At 39.9% G+C, this 22,437-nt stretch overlaps 1 protein-coding gene across 23 annotated transcripts in view; it reads left to right on the top strand.

Moving 5' to 3' along the window:
* CTPS2 (CTP synthase 2) overlaps nucleotides 1–22,437 on the top strand; it is a 144,718-nt gene that overhangs the window by 35,021 nt on the left and 87,260 nt on the right. For all 23 annotated transcript variants that reach the window (XR_012160268.1, XR_012160270.1, XR_012160274.1 and 20 more), the window contains 5 exons: nucleotides 3,117–3,249; nucleotides 8,151–8,239; nucleotides 9,404–9,498; nucleotides 11,278–11,340; nucleotides 12,246–12,289. Coding sequence is in view for 18 of the 23 variants with exons in the window: in XM_073355916.1 (XP_073212017.1) it covers nucleotides 3,117–3,249; nucleotides 8,151–8,239; nucleotides 9,404–9,498; nucleotides 11,278–11,340; nucleotides 12,246–12,289 (424 nt within the window). In the remaining 5 variants the exon portion in view is untranslated. The remainder of the gene's footprint in view (nucleotides 1–3,116; nucleotides 3,250–8,150; nucleotides 8,240–9,403; nucleotides 9,499–11,277; nucleotides 11,341–12,245; nucleotides 12,290–22,437) is intronic.

The raw sequence follows: 22,437 nt of genomic DNA, 5'->3' as shown, positions 1-22,437 counted from the left end.
ATAAGACTCTGGGTCAGGTCCTGAATTGGCATAAAGTGATATAGTTCCACTGTAGTCAGTGTAGCAATGCTGACTTATGCCTGCTGAAGCTATGGCCTTCTAAGTTTAAAAATTTTTATGTTTTTTTAAAATGGGGTATTTTATGATCTTATTTATAGAAAAGAAACATTTGTTAGAATTAGGGCTGTCAAACAATTAAAAAATTAATCATGATTAAACGCATGATTCAAAAAATTAATTGTGATTAATCGCACTGTTAAACAATAATAGAATACCATTTATTTAAATATTTTGGATGCTTTCTACATTTTCAAATATATTGATTTCAATTACAACACAGAATACAAAGTATACAGTGCTCACTTTATATTTATTTTTGATTACAAGTATTTGCACTGTAAAACAACAAAAGAAATAGTATTTTTCGATTCACCTAATACAAGTACTGTAGAGGAATCTCTTTATCATGAAAGTTGAACTTACAAATGTAGAATCATGTAAAAAAAACCTGCATTAAAAAATAAAACAATGTTAAACTTTGCATGTCCTGCAAGTCCACTCAGTCCTAGTTCTTGTTCAGCCAATCGCTCAGACAAACAAGTTTGTTTAAATTTGCAGGAGATAATGCTACCTGCTTCTTGTTTACAATGTCACCTGAAAGTGAGAAAAGGTGTTCTCATAGTATTGTTGTAGCCGGCGTTGCAAGATATTTATAAGCCAGATGCGCTAAAGATTCATATGTCCCTTCATGTTTCAACCACCATTCCAGGGGACATGCATCCATGCTGATGATGGGTTCTGTTCAATAATGATCCAAAGCAGTGCGGACCAACGCATGTTCATTTTCATTATCTGAGTCAGATGCCACCAGCAGAAGGTTGATTTCCTTTTTTGGTGGTTCAGGTTCTGTAGTTTCTGCATTGGAGTGTTGCTCTTTGAAGACTTCTGACAGCATGCTCCACACCTCATCCCTCTCAAATTTTGGAAGGCACTTCAGATCCTTAAACCTTCGGTTGAGTGCTGTAGCTATCTTTAGAAATCTCACATTGGTGCCTTCTTTGTGTTTTGTCTAATCTGCAGTGAAAGTGTTCTTAAACTGAACAACATTTGCTGGGTCGTCATCTGAGACTGCTGTAACATGAAATACATGGCAGAATGCGGATAAAACACAGAGCCAGAGACATACAATTCTCTCCCAAGGAGTTTAGCCACAAATATAATTAACGCCTTATTTTTTTTAATGAGCGTCTTCAGCATGGAAGCATGTCCTCTGAAATGGTGGCTGAAGCATGAAGAGGCATACGAATGTTTAGCATATCTGACACGTAAGTACCTTGCAATTCTGGCTACAAAAGTGCCTTGCAAATGCTTGTTCTCACTTTCTGGTCACACTGTAAATAAAAATAGGGTAGCATTATCTCCCATAAATGTAAACAAACTTGCTTGTCTTAGCGGTTGGCTGAACAGGAAATAGGACTGAGTGGACTTGTAGGTTTTAAAATTTTATATTGTTTTATTTTTGAGTGCAGTTATGTAACAAAAAAAAATCTACATTTTTAAGTTGCACTTTCATGACAAAGAGATTGCACTACTTTGAGGTGAATTGAAAAATACTATTTCTTTTATCATTTTTACAGTGCAATATTTGTAATAAAAATAATATATGCTTTGATTTCAATTACAACATAGAATACAATATATATTACTCCTGAGGGCATTCTGCACCAAAAAAATTTAAAATTCTGCGCACAATATTTTAAAATTCTGCAAATTTTATTTGTCAAATAAATGTGGAGGCTCCAGCATGGCATTGGGGAGCACAGGCCACTGGCTGCACAGAGGTGGGAGATCACTGTGCAGCTCCCCCCTCCCAGAAAACAAACTCAGTGGTGAGGCTGCACCCAACCTTGACACAGTGCAAGGATCAGGCCTGCCCCAGAGACACCCCAGAGCCCTGCCCCTCCGTGCCAGGTGCACCAGGTGTGGGCAGGCAGGCTCAGCAAGGCAGATCCAAGTGTGGAGGAGCTTAGTGTGGGGAGAATCCAGGTGTGGGTTGACAGATTCTATGTGGGGCAATCTGGGTGCAGGTGGCTCAGTGGGGGATTGAGGTGCAGGCGGATCTGGATGCACAGGGGCTTGTTGGGGGGTTCTGGGTTCAATGGTACTGGGACTCTGCAGGAGGGTCCTGGTGAAGGTGGTTGGGGCTCAGCATGGGGGGTTTGAGTGTGGATGGGGATAGAGCTCAGTTGGGGGGTCTGGGTGTGGGGGGCTCAGTGGGGTTGGGATCCAGGTACAGCTGGTTGGGGCTTGGTAAATGGGGATCTGGGTGTGGGTTGCTCATTGTGGTGGGCCAGGTGCAGGGGGAGTGGGGCTCGTCAGGAGGGTTCTGGGTGCAGAGGGGGTGAGGCTCAGCAGGAGCGTCTGGGTATGGGAATGTCTGGATGCATGGGGGTTGTATGGATTGGGGAGAAGCTCCTTGTACAATGATCCCTTCCCCTGCAACTGAAGACTGATGGGTGCAGGAAGTGCGTGTGTGTGTGTGGGGGCGAGTTTGCAGAGCTTCCTATAGCCGAGGGAGAAATCTGGGAGTGGGTCTGACCCAGCCCTGAATGCCATGCAGGGAAAGAGGAAGTCCCGTCCTCCCCAGCCCAGCCAGGACTAGTAGCTGAGCCCGGCGCAGGGTAGGAGCCACCAGCCACATCTTCCCCAGTCCCACCCCCACCCCACAGTGATTTACCTCTCTGCCAGCTGTTTTGGTCACTCAAAACATACTGCTGGGAAGGGTCGCATGACCGCTTTTGTGGTTTCCCTTTGCTTCCCCATCAGAAAGTCATTTTTCTGCAGGGAAACAAAGAAATCTGCTGGGGACATAAATTCTGCGCAAGTGCAGTGGTGCATAATTCCCCCAGGAGTAAGATATGAAAATGTAGAAAAACATTCAAAATATATAATAAATTTCAATTGTTATTGTATTGTTTCACAGTGTGATAAAAATTGCAATTAATCACAACAATTAATTTTTTTGAGTTAATCACATGAGTTAACTGCGATTAATCAACTGCCTTAGTTAGAATGCATAATATGAGCATAATAATTAGAAACCTTGCTTTTGTCAGATATGAAAGGTTGCTGAAGATATGCTCCATAGCTCTGGTTGGCAAGTATACGAAACTAAGTGACTGCTACGCATCTGTTTTCAAGGCCTTGGAACATTCAGCTTTGGCAATTAATCACAAACTGAATTTAATGGTGAGGATCAATCTCTTTCAGTTTCAGGAATGCTTTAACATGTAATGGTTAGCTTCCATCACTTAGGCAAATGTAATATTAAAATGTATCTTAATTAGGACTTACAGGTGTACACAAAATGACTGGATTTGGGTTTTTAAGGAGTATGAAAGATTTCTTTTTTATTTTATTTTACACTAAATGTATCTGAAAGGGGCACTGCAATAATGGCCCTACTTGGATTTGCTTTACAAACAAAGGACATTAATCTGCAAGAGCTTTCTACCAAAGGAAGTGCTTGTTGATTTTAATAAGACTACATGCAGCATCAAGCATTACCCTTTGCAGTAAGCATTTGCAGAACGGAGCTCAAAAGTGGAAAAACATTATACTCTTTGAAAAAAAATAAAAATGACCTTGGCAAATTGGAGAATTAGCCTGAAACCAACAAAATGAAATTCAATAAAGACAAATGCAAAGTACTACATTTTAGAAAGGAAAAATCAAATGCACAAATAAAAAATGGGGATAACTACTGCTGAAAAGCATCTGGGGCTTATAGTGGATCACAAATTGAACATGAGCCAACAATGTTATGTAACTGCAAAAAAGGCTAATACTGACAGGAATTTCATATATAAGGCACGGATGGTAATTGTCCTGCTCAGGGACAATAACAATCTCATCCATCTGTTTTCTGATGTGATATCATCACCATGATATTAGAGCATCTTTCCAATAGTAAATAACAATAGTAGATGTCCCGATATAACAACCTCCACCTCTTAAAGTAAGTCTGCATTCCGCATCCAGTTTCCCATTTCAGGTAGATCCCTCCACTGTTTTCAGGAAGAATTCCCTTCTCACCAAGTTCCATAGATTCTAAGCCCAGAAGGGGCCACTGTAGTCATCTAGTTTGTCCTCCTCTATAAAACAGGCCCTAGGACTTCTCTGAATTAGTTCCTGTTTAAATGAGAGCATCTCTTAGAAAAACATCCAATCTTGATTTAAAAATTGCCTGTGATGGAGAATACATCACAATCCTTGGCAAATTATTTCAATGGTTAATTACCCTCCTATTAAAAATTTGCACCTTATTTCCTGTCTGAATTTGTCTAACTTCAGATTCCAGCCATTGGATTTTATTATAATCTTGTCCATGGTATGCCCACAACTTGAATACTGCGTGCAGATGTGGTCATTCCATCTTGAAGGAGATATATTGGAATTGGAAAACGTAAAGAAAAGGGCAACAAAAATGGTTAGGGGTATGGAACAGCTTCTATATGAGGAGAGACTGGGATTTTTCAGCTTGGAAAAGAGGCAACTGCGGGGTATGATAGAGGTCTATAAAATCATGATTTGTGTGGAGAAAGTAAATAAGGAAGTGTTATTTACTCCTTCTCATAACACAAGAACTAGGGGTCACCAAAAGAAATTAATCGGCAGCAGGTTTAAACAAACAAAAGGAAGTATTTCTTCACACAGCACACAGTCAACCTGGGGAACTCTTTGTCAGAGGATATTGTGAAGGCTAAAAGTATAACAGGGTTCAAAAAAGAACTGAATAAATTCATGGAGGATAGGTCCATCAATGGCTATTATCCAGGATGGGCAGGGATGGTGTCCCTAGCCTCTGTTTGCCAGAAACTGGGAATGGGCAACAGGGGATGGATCACTTGATAATTATCTGGTTCATTCCCTCTGGGGCACCTGGCATTGGCCATTGTCAGAAGACAGGTTATTGGGCTAGGTGGACCTTTGGTCTGACCCAGTATGGCTGTTCTTAATCTTCTCCTTGTTAAGGTAAATAAATTGAGCTCCTTAAGTCTATCACTACAAGGCACATCTCCTCCTTCCCAGAACATTGTTCGCCTTTCTCCTCACAACAGGCAGGACACCACTCTTAAATACTGATAATAATAATGCCCAGTTCTTTTCATCAGTAGGTCTCAAAGTGCTTGACAAAGAATGTGAGTATCATCATCCCCATTTTACAGACAGGGAAACTGAGGCACAGAGAGGTGAAATCACCCTAGGTCACTCAGCAGACTAATAGTAGACTCAGGAATGGAACCTATGTCTTCTGAGCTCTAGTCCAGTGCTCTGTCCACTAGGCTATGCTGATGAATTCAACTTCCTGGCACCTATTTGAGTACAATAAAAGTAGGGATTATGATGTAGTCTCTTCAAAGAGAAGGTGATCAGCAGATCTGTCAGAAATAAGAAAACTTTTTTTTTTAAATTATGCCCACCCAGGCAAAATACAGGCCATATACCACATGTTAGAACCAGGAACAGAACCGTGAACTCCTGACTTTAACTGCTCTAGCTCCCACACAGTGTTTTTGTAGGATACCAGGCATAATCAAACCAGCTGTTTTAGTACAAGAAGCCAGTAACTACTCTTGGTCAAAATTATAAGTGGGGCACTGTAATTTGCCTTAGATCTACATCTGTTTGTTATTTGCCCATCAGTGCTGTTCCTTGGCTGCCAGTCTAAGTCTTGCTGTGGTTTTGGAACCCCTGCTTGAAATACGAATTTGTTAATTATACAGTCGGGGGCATCAGAGCAATTGCACCATATAGACCCTTCATCTGGGAAGAGATGTAAATTGACAAGGAATGGTATATGGCATTAGGATTGAGGTACATTCATTGATATGCTCTGCCTTTATTTTCTCATTTTATTGAGTGGAGCACTACCACCCCAATAGTGGAGGCTCCCATGACTTGGTCTTATCGGACAGCAGTTGCCTTAAGACACCTCCCCGCTACCCCGCTCTTCAAATTAGTTTGGGAGAGGCTGAGCAAGCAGCCTTAGTGAGAGAGAACATTCTGATAGACACCACAGAGATAAGAAATTCCATCTCTGAAACAGACTGCACAGCTTGCTCTACTTTGGTTCCAAAGTTTTGCTGGAACAATGCAAGATTCATTTATCATTATTTAAGTGTTGTCATCATCATGCCAGATACAACTTTGCTGCCCAAGTTGTTTTCCTTCCTGGAAAGTTCTTCAGACTCTTTGTGTGCACTTGCTGTTCAGTTGCTGTGGGCACTGTCCCTTCTGCCAAAAGACCCTGAAAATGGTGGGGCAAATAATGTTAGAGCCCATTACGAACTGTGAAAGCACTGTCTTCTCAATGATAGGTGAAAGCTGAGACTTGAGTGAGTCTGTATAAATAAATTCTCTCCCAGTTGAGACACTGAGATTTGAATCCTATTTCATTTGCATTGAGAGAAATTCCTCCCCGCCCCCCATGTAAAGAGCCAGTGCAAGACCTACACACCATTTAAGTCCCACTTAATTCCTATTTTGATGGTTTAATTGGTGCTCTAAGTCTTGTACTGGCTTCCTGCATAGGGGTGAATGGTATTATCTATTATTTAAACAAGCCCTGTTCACCTTGAAAAAAGATGACTAAGACCCCAATCCTTCCAAACATGTTTAACTTTACATGCACAAGGAGGCTTACAGGGATTCAGTGGTGCTACTTGCATGTATAAAGTTAAGCATGCACGTAGGTAGGCCAAAGCATGCACCTAGGTTGCACAAGGTAGGCCAAAATCAGTGACAAAGCTTCCCCAGATCCAGTTCCACTTTCAGAGCTCTTGTGAAACACCTGAGTTCCAGCCTTTTTGCCAGCAGCTCCTCTGTCTAATCCTGTGTTCTGAAGCAGTTCTTTAATGTAACATAGTGATACCGAATTTATAACACATCATTTGAATATTTGAGTGATGAAACCTGTAATGTTTAAATAGTTATAAATGTGCTGACTAGGTGTGTTTGACAGTGAAAGCAGAACTAATTTTAAATGTACCATTAGCTAGCTTCCCTTTTCAATCATGTAAAACAATAAAGCATGCTATTTGTACATAATAAAAATATGCAGTTATATTCGCTATTGTATATTTTGGGAAAGAAGAAAATGTTGGATAGAAGGTAATTCTCACACCTTAAAACTACCATTCAAACAAACCTCAAACAATCTTGTCATTCACCAATGGTATGTTTTTCATAGATAAAGGGAAAACGCGTAATTTCAGAGTGGATGATTTTTATTTTAGATTAAAGAAAATGCCAAAGAACAAACAAAGAGTATGGACCAGATCGTCAGATGGTGTAAATTGGTGTATTATTTATTATTATTTGTATAAATAATTGAAATTGGGACCCCATGGTGCTAGGCACTATATATACATACAGAATGTACAATCTTTGCCCTGAAGAATTTAAAATAGAATTTTTTATAGAGCGGGAATTGAGACACAGTTTAGGTGACTTGCCCAAGGTCACAGAAGAAGTCTGTGGCAGAGCCAGGAACTGAACCAAGATCTTTTGAGTCCCAGTCCAATGCCATGACTGCCCCGCTATCCTTCTTTTCTTTTTCGACTTCGGTGGAGCCACACTCATTTACATCAGCTGAGGATCTGATCCAGAATCTCTGAGAGAGAACACTGTGTGACTCAATCCAGAATAGTTGCCATCTTGAACTAATTCAGAGGGAGGAAAGTATATAGAAGAAAGACTTACAGTTAGAAAACTACACACACCATAACAATAGACGCAACCCTACAAAGAATTCCTTATGGGCTGACCTCTGCAGCTAAACAGAGGTCCAGGGGTTCTGGAACAATTTTTATAGTGGGGGTGCTGATGATGGAAACCATGTATTTGGTGTTTGTTGTTACTAATTCAAGCCAGGGGGTGTGGCAGCACCCCTAGTTCCACCACCACTGCAGAGGTCCTTGCAGGATTGGATCTTTAGCTAGTATTTTTTATGTGCAGATTTATTGTGAGAATCATTGAAAAGTCCTGCAGGCTTTTTTTATGTTATAAATGTTTGTTTTACAGTATAACATTATAATGCTTTTTTGGTGGAATGAAATACTGTTTTGTCCTATATTTTTCTTTCTTAGTATATAGATTCAATAGAGCTTGAGCATTCTACAGAAGTTGAGAACCCAGTGAAATACCACCAGGCGTGGCAAAAATTATGCAAAGCAGAGTAAGTGCCATCAAGTATTCTATATACAAAGTAGAAGAGTTTAATGATTTGTTGTTTTGTTTAATGTACATTTTTTCCTAACTGATTTTTCCAGTGTCTCGTATAATTTCAGTATCCAATATCATCTTATCTTTTTTCTCCTTAACTCAGTACTTTGCAATGTAAAAGCTATCATGGAAAAGATTTTTGATTTTATGTAAAAATATCACACTAATTCTAACATACATCTCAAATGGCAAATCATATATTACTCAAAAGATTTTGAACCATTCACTATATGAAGTAGACTTGTTTAGGAATTTGGTTTGGTTGCTGACAGGAAGAAATAGCTTCATGATAGTTTATGACAAGAATGAGTTATACCGGAGGAAATAACACGTTAAAAAATATTGGGCCAGAATTCAGCCCCTGTTCTGGCCTCTTTGGGTGGGGTTTTTAAATGTGCCTGAGTGCTTAGGTACATTTGAAGAGTTGGGCATTTTCAAAAATTCTACCCTTTCTGATGTGACTAAAGGATCAATAGTTTATTTTTGTCATCAAACATCATAGTAAAAAGTGAATAAGTCAGTATTGTGCCCGGGCTACTAAATGTTTTTCATGACATTTTTGTAAGGCTGTTTTTATAAGCATCAATCTACTTGGCAAAATTATTAAACTGTGAGTGGCCCCATTGAAATCAACAGAAGTTTTGCGATGGATGGCACTGGGACCAGCAGTTCACCCTGTATAATTAAAGGGAACATTTTACTTCATCCACTACCATAAGGCATCTCTTTAGTATTACTCAGCAGTTATTGTCAAGGCACCAGAAGTACCATCCAACAGTGCAGTGTCAAGAAGTGAAGAAGAATTCTGTAGCTTGTTAAGGAAATAGGAATTTCACTGGAGAGGATGTAATTACTTTATTTGAATTTGGCTAGAACACTGATGCAGATGTTCCAAAACTTGAAATAAATCCAATGGATTTTTCATGTTGATGAGGTGTATTTCTCATTAAAGATCACAGAGAATTGGCATCTTGAAGTATACAAAATGTGGTGTCCCTTAACACCACGTTTATTTAATTTTAACCTGGCAAGTCTATCATTTAAGTGACACATGGAGACTTTTTTTTTTTATCCTTATTTTACATCCCAATCATTTTATGTATGGATTTTATTACAGTGGCATTTTGGTCCCAGGTGGGTTTGGATTTAGGGGAACAGAAGGCAAACTCCAAGCAATCTCTTGGGCAAGAAAAAAGAAAAAACCTTTTCTTGGTAAGATCTTTCAACTAACGAAATATCACTGAGTGTTGAAGATATGTAGAGAAAGGTGGTTAATTTTTTATAAAACTAAAGTAGTTGTTAAAATAGGACCTAAAATCTACCTGGCAAAGTTGCGTGGGCCTCATTAAAATGTAAAAAGAAAACAGAACCACTAACCCAGGAACCTATCCTTGCAACAAAACCCATTGTCAGCTGTGTCCACATATCCGGGGACACCATCATAGGGCCTAATCACATCAGCCACACTATCAGAGGCTCATTCACCTGCACATCTACCAATGTGATATATGCCATCATGTGCCAGCAGTGCCCCTCTGCCATGTACATTGGTCAAACTGGATAGTTTCTATGTAAAAGAATAAACGGACACAAATCAGACGTCAAGAATTATAACATTCAAAAACCAGTCGGAGAACACTTCAGTCTCTTTGGTCACTCGATTACAGACCTAAAAGTGGCAATTCTTCAACAAAAAAACTTCAGAAACAGACTCCAACGAGAGACTGCTGAATTGGAATTAATTTGCAAACTGGACACAATTAACTTGGGCTTGAATAAAGACTGGGAGTGGATGTGTCATTACACAAAGTAGAACTATTTCCCCATGTTTATTCCCTCCTTCACTCCCCCCCACTGTTCCTCAGACGTTCTTGTCAACTGCTGGAAATGGCCCACCTTGATTATCACTACAAAAGGGTCCCCCCCCACCCCGCTCTCCTGCTGGTAATAGCTCACCTTACCTGATCACTCTTGTTACCGTGCGTATGGTAACAGCCATTGTTTCATGTTCTCTGTGTATATAAATCTCCCCACTGTATTTTCCACTGCATGCATCTGATGAAGTGAGCTGTAGCTCACGAAAGCTTATGCTCAAATAAATTGGTTAGTCTCTAAGGTGCCACAAGTACTCCTTTTCTTTTTGTGGATACAGGCTAACATGGCTGCTACTCTGAAACCTATTAAAATGTAAGTGGTTTCTGACTCGAGTCAGCATTCAAGTTCTATGTGAGGGATGCTGACTCTGTTATTTGTTTTTGTTTTGTGATATCACATAAGAGCCCCAGTCATGGACCAGGACCCCATTGTGCTAGGTGCTGTATAAACACAGAACAAAAAGACAGTCCCTGCCTCAAAGACCTTAGAATCACTTTAGTTAGTTCAAAGATTTTACATTTGATTTGGAGTATCAGTCTTTTTCAGAGTAACAAATCCACAACATTATAATTTTAGCTCAATATATCTGAAGAAAATATCCCTTTCAACATGTTTGTTATGTCTGATCATTTCTGTATTGCTTACTCCTTTTAATTACACTTTTCTATTATAGTAGTGTCCAATTAGGATCTTGGCCAGGTGCTATGCAGACACTTAAGAAGATATGGTCCTTGCTTTGAGTTGCTTACAATCTAAGATGCATGATGAATTCTTTGACTAGATACTAGGGATGGGCCCAGCCAAAGTTTTGGGTCTGAACATACCCAAACTTTCAGCTGTAGCCTATCCCTACTAGGCACATAACATTTAAAATGAAAAAAGATTATTTAGTAGGACTCTAAGGACGTTGTTATTCTGAATAGTCTAGAGTGACCTTTACGTTTCTTGCCTACAATTAGTCAACCAGTCTTCAGGATTTCCAGAATGTATGGGTTTGTACATACAAACTGGGTAGCCAGAAATCAAAACTGTGGGTATTCTGATAGCTGACTTGAGACTACTTTCCAAATTCTACTTTCTATTGTGTGAAACTCGGTTCTCTTCTCTTCTTTGCAGGAGTTTGCTTGGGGATGCAGCTGGCAGCGGTGGAGTTTGCAAGAAACTGTTTAAACTGGAAAGGTAAGTTCAGTATCCTAGTATGGATTTGGTTCACTTAGAAGAAAGCTTATTCTTTATATGAACTTTATATTATTCAGATCATAGTATTATGTGTTTAGATCAATGTGAAAAAATTCGAAGAGCTAGATTGTGAATTGGATTATATGCCTATGAAAGGGAGTAAGAACTCTCTTTCTACCCCTGTGCAGGCTACTCAGATCTTGGTTTCAGGAGCATAGGAATACACTGGGCAGCTCACCTCTATAGTCTGTCCCTCAAGCAAGTGGGTAGGTAGTGGTGGGGAATGGGAGGAACGTTGGCTCCATCCCACTACTTATTGAGCAGAGTAGCCAAATAAGTGCAGGGTGGGTAGTAATTTAGTGCTGGTTTAGGCCAGCAGTAAATTGTTGCCCTCAGGAACAAGTCGGTAGTAGGGGAGGAAGTGAGACTCTGGTGAGTCTCTGTGAGTATGTCTGCACTTCAAGCTAGAGGTGTAATTCCCAGCTCGTGAAGATGTACCCACTCTAGCTCTGATCTCACTGGCACACTGAAAACAGAGTGTAGTTGCAAAAGTATGAGCAGGAAGAGGGGCTAGCCACACTGACTACATACCTGTCTGAGACACTGGTGCAGACACTACCCTGTCCCACTGCTCATGCTGCCGCAGCTACACTATTCTTAATGTGCTAGCTCAATCAGAGCTAGCACAGATGTTTCCTTGAGTTGGGAATCACACCCCCTTCTTGACGTTTCGACTTACCCGGAGGCATTGTGCTTCCTGATGCTGCTGCTGGGGTGTTGTACCTTACACACACACCTTTACGAGGCTGTGCCTAAGGGCACAATATAGTCCTACAAGCCAACAAAGATGATGATCTAGGATGATGAAAATGTATGGTGGTTATTCTGAATTTTTTGTGTTCCAGATGCAAATTCTACAGAATTTGACCCAAACACAAAATACCCTGTTGTAAGTACTGATTTGTTTCTTCTGTGTGTTTTCTTAATACCCCTTTTTTGCCTTGGTTAGATGAAAGGCTATGTATCTTTTTCATGTGTTGTGACATGAAGAGATGTCTGCTGTCCATATTCAGTATATTTATTGTTTAAATGGGAACTCAGCACTATAATGAAGATGTAAGAGTAATGAAGATATAATGTTGATTTTTATATCAGAGTAATTTGCATGGCCACAGATTGATATAAGCAGAGGATAAGGATTGTAACGAGGTTACCATAGAGTAAAACATAACAAGAAGCTATAAGGAAGGAAAGATCTCTTATCAAAACACAAATTTTTGCAATAAAATTGCAGGGAAAATAAAGAAAAGGACTGGTATAATTTTTTTTTATGTGATAGGTTTTTTTTTTCCAAATTTGTTCTAGTGTCACAAAGAGAAAGTCCTTCTTTAGGACAGTTTTCTATGCTGTATGTTTGATGGGACTGTCCCAAAGCAGAGGAAAATTGGTCAAGCACTTAAAAACATCATAGTGGATTTAATAAAAGTGAAAGTACAAATGGTTCCAATCATAGTGATTTTGGATCTTCCAGATAGAAAGTCCTCTTGACTCAGTAATATAAAGTTGCACTCACATCATCCATGTGTGCTCTGGCAAAATCTTGGAAGGGAGCCCCCTGATAATATCTCATAGTTGAGGAGAGGATGTAATATTCTCATAACAGGAAAGCTCACAGACTATCTGAAAAATGGAGATTTCTAGAATATGAAAAAGATAAGACAAGAGAAATGTTTTAGATATATATTGAATTAACAGACTGCTAAATGTTAAACTGCTGCTCCAGTGTCAGCTTGCTCCAGAAGTGTTAGGTTGTAATCTGAAATGTAAAAATGGATTTTTTGCTTAGTCTTCAAAAGACTGCATGCTTACAGACTGCATGCTTCTTTTGCATCTAAGAAAAATTGACCCCTGATGAATTCCATAAATCAATGTACTCTTGAAACCCTGAACATTATCAAGGTTATCTTAAGCCTGTTTGGTGGGCAGGAAGTTTAGATGCAGAAGGGCCGGGCTACAGGGAAGACTGATCTTAGGATGCACTGAATGCATGTCCTTGGGAAGGGGGCATCAGCAGAATTTCTTCCTATCATGCCGTTACAGTTTATTCCCTTTCCGGGTCTCACCTACTAAACCTTGTTGCAGGTGACATTTAGCCCCCTCAAAATGTTCTTGTCAGTAATCTCATTTTACTTATCCTGATGTTGCCATGTTTCTTTATTGTTAAGTAGATGGTCTTTGTAACATGCCATTGAAGTGCTATGGATTATTTGTATCCTTTGAAAATCCCTTAATCCTCACTAAAGATGGACCTGAACCAATACCCCAGGTCTGAATGTCCCACGCTTTGAGTTAATTTTGGTCTGGATCTGAATCAAGATTTAAACTTGTCAGCATGAGCTCATTGCTGGCTTTTACTTTACATGCTGTATTCTTTTATCAATTATTACAGAGAACTACTGTTTATTACAGTGTAATAGCAATCAGTCCACAGTACAATATTTTTTAGCCTGTTCAAATCCATACTTCAACTCTCACAGCAATTTTCTGTGTTAAAGTGCAATAATAGTACTAAATGTTAGAACAATAGCAAGTGGACATCTGTGTTGATGACCATGGTTTGAAGATAAACACGAAGAAACCTGAAGTTTTGCAAGTGAAGAGGGTGGAAAAAGAGCTGTTGATTGAAGCTTCAGAAGAGACACTCAAGGAGAAGAAAGAATCTGTGTACTTGGTGTGACAAAGCTCTGTCCTTGCCTCCGTGGGTCCCGTGTTTCCTGGCAGATTTCACTAGCCTCAGAGGCTCACTATAACCCTCCACGTAACCCTTCTTTCTCTCAAGAAAAGGGTCACAGTCTGCTGAGCCATTTTCATCATAAGCCAGCAAGGGAGGTGAAGAGAAGTTATCCTTTCTTGCACAGTCTCTGTTGTCTCCCAGTCTCAGTGATTAATCAAGGGGCAAAGGTGGGGGGGGAAGCCCGGTCCCACCCTCTACTCTGGGCTCCAGCCCAGGGACCCTAATAGTATCAGCTATGGTAGCTGACCATTTAGAAACATGACGTATACAATTCCCTGGGCTACTTCCCCCATAGCAGCACCCACTTCCTCAAGCTCCACTTCACCTTTACCTCAGGGCCTCCTTCCTTGTGCCTGATATGGTGTGTACTGCTCAGTCTCTCCAACAGCACAACTTCCTCCTACAGCTCCTGACATGCACACCCACCTGACTGACTGGGCAGCTTTTAACTACTTTCAGCCAGCCCCTGATTGGCTTCAGGTGTCCCAATCAACCTAGCCTTCTCCCTGCCTTCTGGAAAGTTCTTAATTGGCCCCAGGTGTCTTAATTGACCTGGAGCAGCTTCCATTTCACTTAACCTGGTACCAGGGATTTGTTTAGCCTGGAGCTAATATATCTATCGCCCACTACTTTTCTATAGCCATCTGGCCTTGCCCAGTCACATTGGGAAGTACACTGAAGGTATAAACTGCAGTTAAAAACATTCACCTGGCCCGTGCCAGCTGACTCACGGGGCTTGAGCTATGGGGCAGTTTAATTGTGGTTCAGACGAGCCCAAGCCCAGGGTCTAGGACCCCGCAAGAGGGGAGGATCCCAGAGCTCTGACTGCAACCCAAACCCGAATGTCTACGCCACAATTAAACAGCCGCTTATCCCGAGTCAGCTGGCACAGGCCGACTGCGGGTGTCTTTTTGGAGTGTAAACATACCCTTCGTGCTATCAGAGAGAGATCTGGAGAATTGAAAAGAAGAGCCCACTGTGCGTGAGTGACAGTGAAAAAGATAGAAGTACTGTAGGACCTCAGTTAAGTAACAAACTGACAGGAAAAGTATATGTTGCATGTGTTTTTCTCTGCCTGCTCTGTGGTTTAGAAATGGTGGGGTCTTTTGCACATGGAAGAAAAAAGTTTTTCTGTGGTTCTAAGATACAGGTAGTAGCACATAATATATTGAGAATGGCAGCCAAGTGGAGGGAAGACAGTGTGTGCATGGAAGAAATTAGGGGAAAGATGAATGTGGGACTCCCAGTAATAAATAGGCTGGAGAGTGCACATTTGAAGTGGGTGGACAAGTGATACTAATGAGAGAAGAATGATTTGCAAAGAAAGCATGGGAGGAAAAGGATAGCAAGAAAGGATGTGAAGACAGAAGATACGATGAAAAGACTGTCAAGAGAAGATTGAAGAGAAAAGGACTGGAACTCTAAGACCTATGAACCCCTGCAATGGACCAGAAGGAATAGCAAAGACTTGTGGGCACCTCTGACCCCATACAAAAGGGAAAAGGTGTTGAGAAGTGAATTGAAGCTCATATCTATGACAACATATTGCTGTTGTACAGAAATATCATGAATCATTGGGAGATCTGCAGCGTTTTGATAGTATTGAAGGAGAAGCAAGACATACATTCAAGTACAATTTATATGAAGAAAATAATGGAATAAATGTAAAATCTGAAAGTCACAAAAGATTAATGTAATGAATGGAGTTTAAACAGTTTGTGTGTGATGTGCATAACAGCTACTCTGCAAAGCTTGTTTCTGAATCTTAATCTGTATAGCGGAAATGCTGATATTTCACAGCTGAACTCTGAGTGAGGCAAAGAGAACCTTCAGTTGTTTCAACTGGGCATCTTACCATATTAATACCTGTAGCCCTAAAGGCTTCAGTTTAGCAGAGCCTGTATTGTATTAAAATATTTGGATATTGTTTATAGTAATGGACAGAAATAATTTAAGGGGTATCAGGTTAGTGAGGTTTGTGAATTATTGAGGCCATAGAGATGATTTCATGCAACGTGAGAGCTGATGAGGGAACACCACGTCATTCCCGTGGTAACACCCTCAGCAACTCAGTAAGGCTTGAATCAGAAGTAGAGCACTTACTGTACTACTCTTCCTTGTGTTGGCTACTCCTCCTCTGGAAGTTGCTCCTTGAGAATGGGAGTGGAGAAACACTGGTCCAGTAACAGTTGTGTTTTGCTTGTTTTGTTTTGTTTTTAAATAAAAAAAAATAGGACCATGTGATTGCTGAACCATGCCAATAAGCAAGGATTCTCAGGGGAAGGTGTAGAACTTAGAATTTCTTGTAACTCTTTTTAATTTACTACACATAGTATTGCCAACCTCAAGTGTTCATAAATCATGAGCTGAACCCCAGAAATCACGAGATTGGCTTAACACTCATGAGATTTCTAAAAATAATTAATAAATTTGGGGTTCTTTTTATTTGTCTTCTTGGATTTGAGCTTGTAAGAGTCTGTTTTACAGCTTTTCTCTGCAACCATGAAGGCTAGGAACTTATTTAAATAAAAACAAAAAATAAAAGCTAAGATTTTCACACAATCACCTGACTCAAGGAGCTGCAGCTAAGAAAAACAGCAAAATATCACAAGAATCATGATAAAAATCGCAAGAATTGGCAACACTATTAATTGACTGTGTCCTTGGAACTGTAATGGCCCAAGTGATACTGCTGTAATAGAATGCACAGAAACTGTTTTGATCAAAAGTTTTTAGCACTGTGAAGATTTTCTTTTTGAGATATTTGCTTCTCATTCTAAAGTTGAAGAGGTAAATGTTGTGACTTGACTTGTTTGAAGAATAACTAAGGCATACTTAAGCTGTAAGGGAGTTTCCTACCGTGTTGTTGATCTATATCAGCTCAACTATTATTCATCTATTTCATCTTGTTCCATGGTTCAGTATGATTACAAAAGCATTACTTGGCATTGATCTTGCTGACACACCCAGGAGAAACTTTATGCACATGAGTACTCCTGCTGAGCTTCATGGGTAGTCAGAGGGGCTACACGCAGGAGTTAAGCCAGTCTGTACGTGTTGGAGGACTGGAACCATAGTGTGCAGTTGATATTTCAGTGCTGAGAAACTATTTGATAGTTTCTGCATACAAAACACTGGTTTATGAGTTTCTTTTGTGACTTGCACATTATAAAGTTTATCTACAAAGTTTGTTTTAAACAAAATTTTACCATTTTTCCTTCCCACATGGTGAAAACCATTATAAAATGTGTCTAGAGGATTTAAATTAAAGTGGACATGTCTGAGTTTCCTGTTACAGTTATTAGCATTTATGCATTTATCCATCCTTGCTTTAGCTCTAGAAATAGTCTTGAACGAAAATCTTTTATCTGAATGTCACAAAATAATAATCAATAGTTCTTTTAATCTGTAGAACTCCAAGTACATTGCACAGATGGAAAGTTTCATCTATAGATGGGGGAAGCAGTAGCACAGAGAGGTGAAGTGACTTTCCCAAGGTCAACCAGTCCGTCAGTTGCAGAACCAGGCATAGAACCCAGCTTGTCTGACTCCCAGCCCAGTGCTGTATCCATCATATCGTGCATGTTAGAATTCCATATCCAGATTCTGAAGCTTGGGCCCAGCTCTGTTTAATATAGATTTGATTTCACAAAGGGAATGTCGGCTAGATGAATGATGGCTGGTCAGGCCCAGAAACTCATGCTATCTAATTCCAGCTGTGTTGATAACTTGCTGCATGTGTTCTATGGTAAGGCCTTTAATCTTTTTGCCTCTGTTTTCTGACCTGTAAAATTGGAATGATAATACCTACTGACCTTGCCTGGCTGTTGTGAGGATTAATGTACTTCATGTTTTTTCAACACTTTGAAATACTAATGCTCCAAGTTGTATTATTATTCTGTGGAATAATTTTATACTGCAAATAATACATTTAGGGATAAATTCTGCACTGTTTTCTTTGTACATTCCTTGCAGCCCTTTGCAGTAAATGTGTTTACACAGCGTGTTAGGGCAGAATTTGATCCAAATGGTCAAAGGCATTTTGTTTTTATTCCCCCTCTTTCCCCACAATATTAAATCAGGTTGTAATCTTTTCTGATGAGCTCTTGCGTTGTGGTCTCAGTCTTTTATCTGCTGATGCCTCTAATATAACTTTTGTAAAAATGGCTCTGTCAGTACTAGCCTTGAAAATGCTGATTTTATTTTTAAAACTTTATTTTCCATGATATTTCTGATATTACATATGGTACGAAGTGCTCCTGACATTTTGGAATAAGTAAAATGTAAGCATTTTTCATAACCCGGAGCCTTGGATTAGAAGTGGGCTTTGGGAGGAAGTGACACTTTTATAACACTATTTAATGTTTACTTCCCGTTGCCTGCTTTTCCTATAACTTACAAGAGGTGTTAGCAACACAGTCAAAGTCAGAAATTTCTCCTATTGTATAACAGAGATAAAAAGAAAAGAAATATAGATCCCAGACCTGCAAATGCTTACACACATGAGTAATCCCATTTAGTTCAGTGTGATTACTTGCATGCATAAAGTTGCTCACATACAGAAGTATTTGCAGGGTTGGGCTCATAGCCAAAATTGGAGTAAAAACAAGGTGTATGAAAATAGTTTATATTTGGCCAAAAATAGACTATTTGAAAAATAATTTTTCTCCAAGAAACACTAGCTACTTAAGGACTGAAGTGTACACAGTAGTCTATTTTAGGTACCTTATTTTATCTCACAATCTTTAATATTATCCTCTCAACACCCCTGTGAGGTAGGAAAGTGTTCTTATCCCTATTTTACAGATGGGGAACTGAGGTACAGAGAGGCTAAGTGACTTGCCCAAGGTTACAAAGGACATCTGTGGTAGAGCAGGGACTTGAACCCAAGTCTCCCAAGTTCTAAGCTAGTGGTCTATCCTCCTTCTTACAGGGATGCCTTATTTTTAATTTCATTTCCTTGTGTTTTATTAGTTTCTTCTCAATAAGGTAACTAATAATACCGATAGCAATTACTATGATGCTGGAATTTTCTGATGTAGGCTATGTGCTGAAAGGATTAAAAAGAGAATCTAAAAAAAATTGTAAATGTTTTAATGTGCAAAAATAACTTCATCTGATGTGGACCTGATCATACTCCTCCCAAAGATGACTAAATCTGTAGGGGACAATGGAGAGGACTGATGTTGCAAGGCTAATTGGGCTTGTGTTGAAAAGAGGAATGAATATGCTAAATATTTATTAAGAGATTGAATCCTACACTCCCGTGAAGTCAGTGTCTAAATTCCTATTCATTGAAAGAGGTTAAGTGTTATTTCTATGCATAAATTTTATTTTGTATTTATAACAAATACAAAAAAGCAAACTTCAGAAGTTGTTAATGTATAGTGTGACAGGGTCGGGCCAGATGGCTACAGGAGAGTGATAGAAGGCAGATATATTAGCCCCAGGTTAAGTAGGTCCCTATTCCCTGGGTAAGGTAACAGGGAAGGTTCCAGAACAATCAGGAATTTTCTGGAAACAATTAAGGCAGACAGGCTGATTAGAACACCTGCAGCTAATCAAGAAGCTGCTAGACTCAATTAAGGCAGGCTAATCAGGGCACCTGAGTTTAAAAAGGAGCTCACTTCAGTTTGTGGTGCGTGTGAGGAGCTGAGAGTGAAAAGGCGTACTACTGGAAGACTGAGAAGTATAAGCATTATCAGACATCAGGAGGAAGGTCCTGAGTTGAGCATAAAGAAGGTGTTGGGAGGAGGGCCATGGGGAAGTAGCCCAGGGAGTTGTAGCTGTCATGCAGCTGTTACGGGAGCCACTGTAGACAGCTGCAATCCACAGGGCCCTGGGCTGGAACCTGGAGTAGAGGGTGGGCCCGGGTTCCCCCCATCCCTCCATCCCCCCAACTCCCTACTTGATACCGGAGGAGTTGAACTGGACTGTGGGTTCCACCAGAGGGGAAGATCTCTGGCCTGTTCCCTGATCCACTAGGTGGATCAGCAGAGACTGCGGGGATTGTTCTTCTTCCTTTCCCCATGCTGGCCATTGATGAGGCTAACTGAGTGAACGGCAGATTTGAGCGACGAAAGTGGCCAAACTGAGGGCTGCTGTGAACCTCTGAGGAAGCAAATCCACCAATAAGCGCAGGACCCACCAAGGCAGAGGAGGAACTTTGTCACGATAGCCAAACCAGAAAAATGTCTTACCACTTTTGTGAAAGAGTGAAATCTCCCTTCCTTTAGAGTATTCCCACTCTGAATATTTTTCAGGGCCACCTCAAATCCATTAAAAAAAATGCATATAAGATGTCCCCTCTATGAGACTGACAGGAATTAGGATCTGAACCAATAGAAATATGTCTCATCTACTCTCTGCAGCTATGTAGCCATGTACTGTAAGTTGTTCCCAATTTAGGGCCTGATTCAGAAACATGTTTGGTGTTTCCTATGAAGTGCTGAGCACTTTCAACATCCCCTTTCTTCAGTGGGAGTTGAAGATACTTAGCACCTTTCAGGACTGGACCCTTAAAGGGTAAAGGGTCAGATCTCCCTTAAAGAACAGGTGTTTGGAAGTTTCATTGTAGCAAAGAGATCTGCTCTCGAATTGGAACAGCTAGCTGTATTGGTGAAAGGATTTTCACAATAATACAAACATCATCCCACCCAACTGCAATCCAGACCTGTCTCTCATAGTTGCGGTGAATGTTGCTTGCTATAAGGTTCCCAGAAGGAGCAAAACGTTACTTTAAAAATGTAAACAGTGAAGTATATTTTTGGAACATTTTTTCTTTGTACTGTCTGTCATAAGGCAGAACATGATGCCAGCAGAGAGAATGGTGGATGCTCTGCTTGTAGCCATGTACTGTAATGTACTGACCATCCGTCTAATTCATCATCAAATGTTTTTTTCTGGGTCCTGTGGAAAATAAATAGAACGTAATCATGAAATTAAATGCTGTACCATAATGCATATGCAGAAGCAGGACAAATGAAGGATGCATAAACAACTTTAATTCTGACATTTCCTAACTTTGTGTCCTTGACTTTCTAACCCTAATAATGTTTTTTTTAAATTAGTTCTTAACTGTAACTTAAAGTTGTTAAAGTAAACGAATATCAAAGATATTTTATTATTATATTGTCAATAGCAAGAATATGTGAAAGAAGGAATTGAAACCTTTAGTGTCAGAATGGTTTAATGAATATATCCTGTTAGAACATAGGCCATCAGAGCAGAGGTCACAGACACATTTGTGATACAGTAGAACCTCAAAGTTACGAACACCAGAGTTATGAACTGACTGGTCAACCACACACCACATTTGGAACTGGAAGTATGCAATCAGGCAGCAGCAGAGACCAAAAAAAAATTAAAAATGCAAATACTGTATAGTACTTTGTTGAACGTAAACTACTAAAAAAATAAAGGGAAAGTTAAAAGAAAAAGATTTGACAAGGTAAAGAAACTGTTTCTGTGCTCATTTTGTTCGGGTGGGGAGGGATAGCTCAGTGGTTTGAGCATTAGCCTGCTAAACCCAGGGTTGTGAGTTTAATCCTTGAGGGGGGGCTGTTTAGGGATCTGGGGCAAAAATTGGGGTTTGGTCCTACTTTGAGGAGGGGGTTGGACTAGATGACCTCCTGAGGTCCCTTCCAACCCTGTGATTTAAATTAAGATGATTAAAAGCAGCATTTTTCTTCTGCACAGTAAAGTTTCAAAGCTGTATTAAGTCAACGTTCAGTTGTGAACTTTTGAAAGAACAACCATAATGCTTTGTTCAGAGTTATGAACATTTCAGAGTTACAAACAGCCTCCGTTCCTGAGGTGTTTGTAACTCTCAGGTTCTACTGTAATATGCAGGCCATATTTGATCTTAGATTTTATATAATTAATTTTGTATGTATACAGTTATGATATTCCTTACAGATTTTTACTTGATTCACCTAAGTACAGCTATTTTTGTTAGGTATATTTTGTGCATGTTATTGAGGAAAATATTTTTTTTAAATAGTAAATAGAATATGGGTAAGTTTGTATTTAACATACAAATCTTAAATATATCTAATTCAGATATTTGACTATATTGAGATGTGTGTCCTGACTTAAATTGAATTGACTAGTATATACTGTAGTGAACAATCCTTGCTGGGAGTGATAGACCGACCTTAATGTATATGGCCATATATTCCTTCCAAAACCATGAATTTAAACTAGAGGTGGGCAAGCTATGGCCCACGGGCCACGTCTGGCCCGCAGGATCGTCCTGCCTGGCCCTTGAGCTCCCTGCCAGGGAGGCTCGCCCGCAGCCCCTC

Source organism: Lepidochelys kempii, chromosome 1 (assembly GCF_965140265.1).
Source record: "Lepidochelys kempii isolate rLepKem1 chromosome 1, rLepKem1.hap2, whole genome shotgun sequence".
NCBI lineage: Eukaryota > Metazoa > Chordata > Testudines > Cheloniidae > Lepidochelys > Lepidochelys kempii.
The sequence above is the reverse complement of the archived record's forward strand: the minus strand, read 5'-3'. Positions and strand labels throughout refer to the sequence as shown.